At 37.0% G+C, this 9,805-nt stretch overlaps 1 protein-coding gene across 1 annotated transcript in view; it reads left to right on the top strand.

The window, feature by feature from the left end:
• The first annotated feature begins 263 nt into the window (after window positions 1-263).
• ppp6r2a (protein phosphatase 6, regulatory subunit 2a) overlaps window positions 264-9,805 on the top strand; it is a 34,314-nt gene continuing 24,772 nt past the window's right edge. The window contains exons 1-8 of the mRNA XM_014020120.1: window positions 264-633; window positions 4,865-5,034; window positions 5,729-5,983; window positions 6,675-6,861; window positions 6,955-7,092; window positions 7,183-7,248; window positions 7,349-7,461; window positions 8,957-9,070. Of these exons, the coding sequence (XP_013875574.1) occupies window positions 5,757-5,983; window positions 6,675-6,861; window positions 6,955-7,092; window positions 7,183-7,248; window positions 7,349-7,461; window positions 8,957-9,070 (845 nt within the window). The 5' untranslated portion in view covers window positions 264-633; window positions 4,865-5,034; window positions 5,729-5,756. The remainder of the gene's footprint in view (window positions 634-4,864; window positions 5,035-5,728; window positions 5,984-6,674; window positions 6,862-6,954; window positions 7,093-7,182; window positions 7,249-7,348; window positions 7,462-8,956; window positions 9,071-9,805) is intronic.

Raw genomic sequence — 9,805 nt, 5'->3', positions numbered from 1 at the left:
CTATTAATACACTGTATTATGACTTCAAATACTTAGCAAGTGTTTTGGTTCCATTGTATGGCTTTTTAAACTCCAATTTTACTTACAATACCATGATTATTGTTATAATTAGATTTTGTTTATCACTTTCGCCTTTGTATTATTATTTTTAAATGGCCTTACCATGGCACAGAGCCTCTTTTTTTTGGCAGAAACAGGGCTCCATACCTTATTTACAGCTCTGCACGCGCGTCCCTGTCTCTTGCGCGCTCTCGTAACAATGTCGCCATTTTGATTCGAAATTTATGACTGAGTTTTTCTTGCTTTGCATGCTAAACTCAGCCTCGCGTTTGAATTATTTGAGCGTGAGTACGAACCATACCATGTTGATCCAAAATAATACCTTTTAATTGTAAGAAGCCGTTAATGTGGGGGATCTGTGTATTGCCAGTTTTCAAAGACAACGCTTGCCAAGTTAAGCTAGCTAACGTTAGCTCGTGCTTCAAAACAAATCACTAACACRGGCTAACGGATGTTAGCCAACACCGAGAACCAAGAGTTAGCCACATTGACCTAATAGCTGGCTGCTTTGACGATAAAATCCTCAAAAGTCCAGCAGAGAAGAGGGGAACAGCAGTAGACATTTAACAAAAGGTAAGTTTCTGTCTTAAAATGTTTATTTATTTTGAGAACGTAGCAAATGTTAACACTGCTACTCAAACTACAAAGTTGTACCTAAGTTGTTTAAGTTTGCTAACTCCGTTCAACACTCAACTGTCTGCAGCTAATTAGCTCACTTGCTAATCAGAGGAAAAGGAGGAACTAGGTAGCGCTTTTTAAACTCACAGTCCAAATAAATGTCTAAATATTTACAGTTGCATTTTATCAAGTCAGTGTCAGTAAATTGGTTTATTTGCCTACAATGTGTTTATTTAAAAAATACACGCGACGGCGCTTTATAATTGCAAATGTTCTACTCAGCAGCAAGTATAAAAGTAGTTTCAGTTTTAACTAGTTTCCCCTCTTTTGATCTAAATTATATTGCATATAGTTTGAAATTTCCGTATTTAGCTACATTTAAAGCAAAACAACGATTTTAGAGATTTTAATGAGTCGGAGGCCAACTTATGCTGAGATACAGGAACCTTATAAACACGATTCTGCTTGAAATACAGCYAAACGAGTTTAATACTATTCAGTGTTAGTTTATATATTTAAGTGATTGTTGTGTTATTTGCTCCTGATTTCTATGTTGAGTAAAAGTAAACAGAAGTCTGATCTRCTGCAGGTCATTTGATGCAGGCCCAGTTTACGTTTATTTGACCGTATTTCTTCTTGTTGGATAAYTTAACTAATTGAGGGAACATATACATATATTTGTCAGTCTGAAATGACACATGAGCTGTACATTAGGTTAAAATAAACTAAATGAAATCTTTTTTTAGGTGGGCATATTTATTTTCTCTTGATTGACAGCTGACAGACTAAGGTGAACTTTTGTGTAAACCAGAGTAAAACACAGATTATAAAGRATTTTGAAATCCAAGAATTGACACGAGTGAAATATAATCCCATATTATAATTAAGTTATCTTTAAACAAACATTAATTATTAAAGGGGAGATATTATGTAGGGCTGCAAATAGTGTTTATTTTTAATAATCAGTTAATCTGTCGATTATTGTTTAGATTAACCGAAAAGTCGGCCAAATCATTAAAACACCTAGTTACATAAATATAAGTATGCAAAGCAAAAACTAAACAAAACAACAACAACTTTTTAGCCATTAAATGCATTTTGTTGTGTATTTGGAGTCTCTAGGAGTGCAGAAAAGTTTAATTTCTCCTGGTTCTGCATGGATACTTTTATATTTTGTTTGGGTTATATTTTTCAACCAGTCCAGTTTTCTTTATTTTCCATGTTGTTTTCTGAACTATTATGTTAAAGTATTTGCGACGGAACTGCCAAATAAGGTCGGGACTGACCTACTAAAATTTAGTTGGCTTTGGGTCATACTCTGGCTCCAACATATAAGATTAAATGGATTAGTCTTCCATTGTTGACATATTTTAATTAACTTGTAAATAAAATATTTCGGTGCTGCAGTGCTAGTCGTAAACCCTACTATCAAACTGGAATTGACCACTCTGGAAGCTGAAAGGGGAGCAGGGCATGAAGTGCCTCTTTTGGATTTAAAAGGACAGCCTCAAAACGAGTTGATCTGAGACGCACTTCAGAAAAGGGGTGAAAGAGGGGCTTGTAAAGTTAAAATAAGGAAGAATTCAAACCAAAGCTCTGCAGTTTCACTCTATAAAGACCYCAACTGAAGGATTTACATGTGAAAAAGAAGCATTTAGAGGGATCCATGATTAGTTGTAACATTACACTTTATTTGATAAACATGTATTTTAACTGTAAAACAAAGGCTGTAAAAATACTGTAGGATGTTTAGTTTTCATAAATTTTAAACCAAAAGTTAAAAAATATATTACACGGATGGGGCCATTTTATTTACACGCAAAGCATTCTGGGTAAATTATGACGTGGATAGGTCCTCGGTGCGAGGCTGCTAGCGAGCTATATCCCCACTGAAGGTTAATCTTGGACAATATCTGATGATCGACTCTTTTAAATGAAACCAGAGAGCGTTGACAGAGAGGAGAAGGTAGAAATGACTCAGCCTGGAACTGAAAATATGGATGGAGGACAACAGAGCTGCTTCATGGAAGAAGAACCTCAGCCTAGCCTGTTAGCTTTAGCGTTAGCCCCTACGCTATCACCATATATATGTATTAGCTCAGCGCTACACATTCTCCTCTTGTCACTGAGGTCCTCCATCCACATGACAGAGAGGGGAACACAAAAATGACTCAGCCTGCAACTGAAAATATGGATGGAGGACCTCAGTTTAGCTTGTTAGTTTGTCGCGCTAGCACCAAGCTAATACAAGGCAGTATAAAGCAATATAGCATCGGCGCTAACATTAAACCTAACAAGCTAAGCTGAGATTCTTCCATGAAGCAGCTCTGTTGTCCTCCATCCATATTTTCARTTGTAGACTAAATGATTTCTACCTTCTCCTCTCTGTCAACGCTCTCTGGTTTCATTTAAAAGTCGATCATCAGATATTGTCTAAGATTAACCTTCAGGGTGGATATAGCTCGCTCACACCGAGAACCTATCCATGTCATCATTTACCCAGAATGCTTTGCGTGTAAATAAAATGGCTCCATCAGTGTTAAAATATATTTAAAAAAATTACAAAACTTAGCCTACAGTATTTCTACAGTCTTTATTTTACAGTTAAAATAAATGTTTATCAAATAAAGTCAAATGTTACAACTAATCGTGGATCCCTTTAAGCATGATATGTCTACTTTAAGGTAAAATCAACAACCTTAAGTATTCTAAGTGAATAAATCTTTAACATGAGTTTCAGTAGGTTCCTGACTAGAAATAAACTGGTTAATTGGCTGATATTACTAACAGGTAGTGCCTGAGTCCTGTAAATGAAGCTCACTTTGGCCCACAATGTATATGTTTTTTAAAAGCAAGAATGTTTTTAAGCTATTARTAAAGCAGCGTTGCTACTTTTTTTCTGAATGGATGAATACATGAACACATTTACATGTCCTGTTAATCAACCACCCTTTTGGCATAAGGCTACTTGAATTATTTATGCGTAACTGATTTGTTCACAAGCATATTTGTAAGCAAATCCCATTTAAGTACCTGTGACATTAAATGTTTCTAATAAATACAAATGCATTATTAGAAAAATAACATCAATTACAGTATTGAAGAAGAGGAACACCTGCATGTAAACAGMACATTACAAAGATGGCCAACAACACAGGCAGTGAGTAGAAGAATCAATCTGATCKAAGCAGTTTTTACATTCGTAGCCACTGGAAAGCAGTACAGACAGACATCTGGTGTTGCAGTACCGCTGCAACTATCAGCAATCCACCATTTCAGCATAATAACAATGATTTTACAACAACTTGGTCACTCGACTGATGGTTTCATGTTGTCCATTAGCGTAAAGTCAATCAGGTAGTGAAAGTTCGTTGTCACTTCCTGCTGTGCCAAATTCAAAACACAAATAGGCCAGTTATGTGACAAAACGGGTAAAACAAAGTGTATTTTGTCAAATTTCTTTAAAAAGAATATGTTTTCGTCCAGTTTTTGTATTTGTTGGAAATGCATGTCACAGGCACTTAAAATGTAAAGTTGTCTAAGTTTTCTTCTATGAAACTCAGGGTCCTAAAACCCAAACTCCAGAAACTTAAGCAAACTTTAATTATAACCTCTGAAACATAGTAAACATTTGTTTCATTTTGTAAGTACAGGAGTGTTTTCACTCCTTGTTAACTTGTCTGCTTTGGCTCACAACAGCCACATACGTCTTTATTGTTCCTCTTTTCATGATCGTGTGCTGATGGGCTGTTTTTGTTGAGGCTGCCTCTGGTGCCTTCTATTTTGGATGTAAAGTCAAGCATTTGGCTTCCTGCTCAGTGTCCACAGAGAGAGCTCAGCAAGTTATTGTTGCTCTTGTGTACTCTGTAAATGTATGCCAGATGGACGATGCTGCCCAAAGAAAACCTCCTCCTGTGGGGTGGGAGGGGGGCAAGCACTTAGATTTCAACAATCAACAGTTGTTAGCAAGTTGCTCAGAGCAACAAAGTCAGCAGCAGGTAGATTATTTCACCAGGAGAACCAAACTAACGGTAGATACACCTGTTTACTAGAAACGAATCATTTTATTAATGATGAATTTAAGCTTTACTCATTGCCAAGTTTGGAATAAAAGCACACGATGAACTTTGCTGCTTCACGGTATATTTGCACAATTTGTTAATAATAAACTCTTCATGTTGTTCAGATTATGGTGAGCCTGGCTGCGTCTGAACTCCTGAAGAGGCCTTGGTTTTAAGAGAAGACCCATGCTGATAAATGCCAGGCCTCACCACACTCTCTGTTGTCTGCACAAACACAAATGCCTGCCTGCCTGCAGGGGAGGTCTGATTAAAGATATCCATTTTTCATCCACTGGTATGTGTCAGAACTCAACACTGGTATTTAGAGCTTAGACTGATGATGACTGCCTTTATTTGCACAGGGGGTCCTAATCCTGTTTGCTTTAAACAAAGTTGTTCTGTCACACAGTCTTATAGATCTGTCATATTTTATAGATCTAGAGCAGCACTATTTAGTTGACACCCTAAAGCATCTTGTTTTTTTTTCCAATGTTGTTTGTTTTTAATTCTACAGAGTCCCGTAAAATGTATACAGTGACATGTATCAAACAGGTTGTTTATTTTATCAACACTGTTGTCAGAAGAAACAGTTTAATGTTAACAAGTGAAGATAATGCCATAATATTAAACTTCTAACTACTATTGTTGTAACAGCTTTYTMAAAAAGTAAAAGTGCTTTGTTTATTTTCTAGATCAGATGTCTTCAACCCAATTCCTCGTGACCCACTGTCCTGCATGTTTTAGGTGTTTTCCTGCTTCAACACACTTGACTGAAATAAATGAGTGATTGACAGGCTTATCTTGATGACTTTCTGAGTAGATAATTGATTTGAATCAGATGTGTTGAAGCGGCGGGTCACGAGGAACAGACCTCTGTTCAGATCAGATTCTCTTATCATCCTCTTTTCTCCAACACTATCAGTGTTTTCTTTTGTTGTTTTTGTGTTTGACATCTTTCTTCTGCCTCTCCTGTCACACTCATGGTTCAGGGTTGAGTCCTCCATCCCAGCAGCCAWCATGTTTTGGAAGTTTGATCTGCACACCTCGTCCCACATCGACCAGCTGCTGGACAGGGAGGACGTGACACTGAGAGAGCTGATGGAAGAAGACGACGTCCTGCAGGAGTGCAAGGCCCAAAACCGTCGACTGCTCCTGTTTCTGTCTCAGGACCACTGCATGCAAGAGCTGGTCAGCCTCATTACCACAGAGCCTCCTGCAGACCTGGAGGAGAAGAGCCGCTTCAAGTAAGAGCTGATGGTCTGGTCTGATCTAATCTGATCTGGTCTGGTTTTATCTAATCTGATCTGGTTTATTTCTAATCTGATAAAAAAACCCCATAAAAAACAGATTACATTTTCAGTCAAAATTGAGTGTGAGCTGAATGACTGAAAAAATCTTTTAAAGGAGCAAAAACTGAGTTGGTGTTAAAACAAAAGCTGAAAAGAGCAGAACTAGAGCTAAAAACAGAACAGTAACATAATAGTAATAATAGGCAATAGGCCAGTATAGCAAAAGTGTTGCTAAAATGAGCAAAAGTGTAAAAGTTAAAYGTAGCATAAGAAGACAAAACAAGAATGACAAGAATTTTTGTGTTAAATAAAAGGTAAATATTATAAAATTTAGACAAAATGTCACAATGCTGCTGGGTGGACTGGCAAACAGAATTGGGGAAATGCCACGATTAATCATGATTACTTTTTTCTATCACTATGCCTGACAACTAGTATAAACAACAAATAGATAATAGTCAGGAAAAGGTGTGTGGCTTGCAGATGGTGTTTATTTCACACAAACAAAAACACAGCATTTTGTTAAATGTTCCCTTGCAGTTAAAAATGATTTTATTCTAATATAATTACAATTTTTTTTACATTGTATCTGCTGTTTATTGTGTAATTGTTTTTTTGTTTGTTTGTTTGTTTGTTTTCCTGTCAGGTTTCCTAATATTGCTTGTGAGCTCCTGACTTCAGATGTGACCATAATAAATGATAAGCTTGGCGGGGACGAGTCACTCCTGGAGGTGCTGTACCACTTCCTGGAACAGGACCCGCCCCTCAACCCCCTACTTGCCAGCTTCTTCAGTAAAACTATTGGCAATCTCATAGCCAGGAAAACCGAACAGGTGCAGTGAAAATGTTCACATTAATGAAAACATGTAGGAAATTATTATTGTAGTTCATTTTTAAAACTCCCCAATACCAAACCTTTTTTTCAGGTTATTACATTTTTAAAGAAGAAGGAAGGCTTTATCGATCTGGTGCTGAAACACATTGATGCCTCTGCCATGATGGACCTGCTGCTTCGCCTCATTAGCTGCGTGGAACCAGCCCCGTTAAGGCAGGAGGTTCTGCATGTAAGCTACCTAAACACCCAGTAACTCTTCTGCCTGAACACTTAACCACTGAAACGTGTATATGAACTCATTTTTGTGTTTTTTTTCCAGTGGCTGAATGAGGAAAGGTTGGTACAGAAACTTATAGAACTTATCCATACTGGCAAAGATGAGGAGGTGAGTGGAGAGCAGAGTGGGTGGTGTTCGGCCACATTGAGTTCTCATCATTTACTAACAAAGCTATTCTACTTTTCTCATTTAAATGTTTACTTTCCAGAGACAATCTAATGCATCCCAAACGCTTTGTGATATCATCCGCCTTAGTCGAGACCAGGCCAGTCAGATGCAGGAGAATGTGGAGTCTGACCCATTATTGGCTGTACTGGAGTCGTAAGTTTCTGATGCTTTTGGGTTTAAGTACAAAAATAAAGAAAAAAAAATCAACTAAACAATAAAAAGAAAAAAACACTGCATTTATTTAACATAAAATACATCAACATTGACTCATTATAGCAGAAATAAAAGGCAKACATTGTAGTTCAAGAGCTCACATGCATTCTCTAATTGGACAAAGAGCTTTATATGTTTTGTAAAGTTGTTAATGGGCCTCATGCAAGAACATGTTTGTATTCTTATCCTAAATTTCTCTTACTTTTGTTCGTATGAACATGCCACGTCAGATTTAACAAATGCTTCTATCTTCAGGAAAAGTGTAAATGCGCAGCGTAAATATGATGAATGCATATTCAGGTGCACAAGGAGAGGTAATTAGCATAATTACAATCCTAAAAACACCATGTAAGGCTACATTTCCTGCCCCACATACCAGGAAGTGTCCATTCATGAAAATGGCAGCAAAAGGTAAAAAGAAGAACTACACGAGTTCGGAGACTGAAGTCCTGCTCTCTGAGATCCAGAAAGGAAAATCTTCATTACTAGTAGCGTCAGCTGTGGAATTAAAAAAAGCTGCTAAAGCCAAGGAATGAAATGACAGCTGCTGTTAATGCAACGTCTCCCGTGGTTCGTATACAGTCACAGAATTAAAAATGTAATCATATTCATCTCTCTCTAGTCCTGCTCTGATTTTCCTTTGGTCAAATATTTCTAATTCAAGTGTAAACAACTGTGTTAATTTTCATTTAGAAGAGCCAAAGTTCGATATGCCAGTCACACCACCCCCCCACCCCTGTCTTTCCTGCCGTCACAAGTGGTATCAGATGTGGTTCTGAAAAAAGCATTTTAAAATGTCTCCAAAATATGTCTGTCACTTTGGAGAAAATAGCGTAGCTGATGTGCTGAATAAATCTCAACAAAATAAAATTGGATTAAAAAAACAACAACAATCTACAGTATAAAGCCTATTATATACCAAGACAAATTAAACTTCAATTAATGCAGAATTTAAGTTGTTTTATATTGTTAGACATTATTACATTTAAAATTATAATTCCAATTCAAACAGAATAGCCTGTTGTCAACATATTTATGGGGTGTGATTTACTTTCAGCTCAAAATATCTTCAAACTAATGAAATTTAAAGTTATTAGTGAAGAAAATCCATCTGGATAACAGCAGAATGACTGCWCGTAAAATATACGACAGGTCTGGACCACTCGTGAATTTTGTTCCTATCTGAAAAAAATCTTACAATATAAAAAATTGGTGAATTCCACAAGTATTCCTAAATCACTCGTATGCACAACTTAAGAACAAATCTGTTCGTACGGACGGTTCTTGCATGAGGCCCATTTTCTCGCATACGAGAAAAAAAATTATTGACAGAACCTGTTCAACAATTAAGGTTTTGGAATTTTTTTTTGTTTTTTATGTACCAGAAGCAAAGAAAAAGGAAATTTGTTCGTCAGCTTTGTTTCTTTCCTTTCAGGCAGGAGACTGTAGCAGGGCTCCTCAAAAACATGTTTGAAGGTGAGAGGAGTGAGGTCTCCATYGTTAATGGAACTCAAGTGCTACTTACCTTATTGGAGACCAGAAGGTCTGGGTGAGTGTCATGTTTTTGATTAATAAAATTGTCAAATGAATTTTTACATTGGGATCTATTCTTCCTAGAGCAATCAGCCATAACGTAAAGACCACATACATACAACCACTTCTTCTCTTTAATGCAAAAACGTAGGGATGCACCGATATGAAAATTTCAGCTGATAACGACATATGTTATGGCCGATAACCAATATTTACTGATATTAAAAAAAAATACAAAAGTTATACATATACCCACAAACACACTTGGGTCTGTTTTGATACTGTAAATAAACAACCAGACCTCTGACATGGCTSTCTGCTTCAGCTATTCCTGGCTGTGCAGCATCAATATCACTATCGTGATCAAACAGATTTTGCTCAACGAACCATCTCTCCTCCCAAAACAGAAACTAAAGCAAAAAAGTGGGAAATCAATATCGGTCATTAATATTGGCCTAGTTTTACATATTTGACCGATACCAATATTCTAAAAATTGACCAATATTGGCCGATACGATATGAATGCATCCCTACAAAAACGGCTACTGTATGTCTAGTAGAGGCTTTGACGACTCTAAACCAGTGTTTTTCCAACCTTGATCCTTAAGGCACACTGCCCTGAATGTTTTAGATATTTCCCTGCTTCAACACAGCTGATTTCAATTGACAGCTGATTAACAGGCTTTTGTTGAACTGGCAATCATCTGAATCAGGTGCGTTAAAGCAGGGAAACTTCTAAAATATGCAGGGC

This window comes from Austrofundulus limnaeus, unplaced genomic scaffold (genome assembly GCF_001266775.1).
Source record: "Austrofundulus limnaeus strain Quisiro unplaced genomic scaffold, Austrofundulus_limnaeus-1.0 Scaffold241, whole genome shotgun sequence".
NCBI classification, from domain to species: Eukaryota; Metazoa; Chordata; class Actinopteri; order Cyprinodontiformes; family Rivulidae; genus Austrofundulus; species Austrofundulus limnaeus.
Note: the sequence above shows the minus strand (reverse complement) of the source record. Positions and strands in the feature narration are given on the sequence as shown.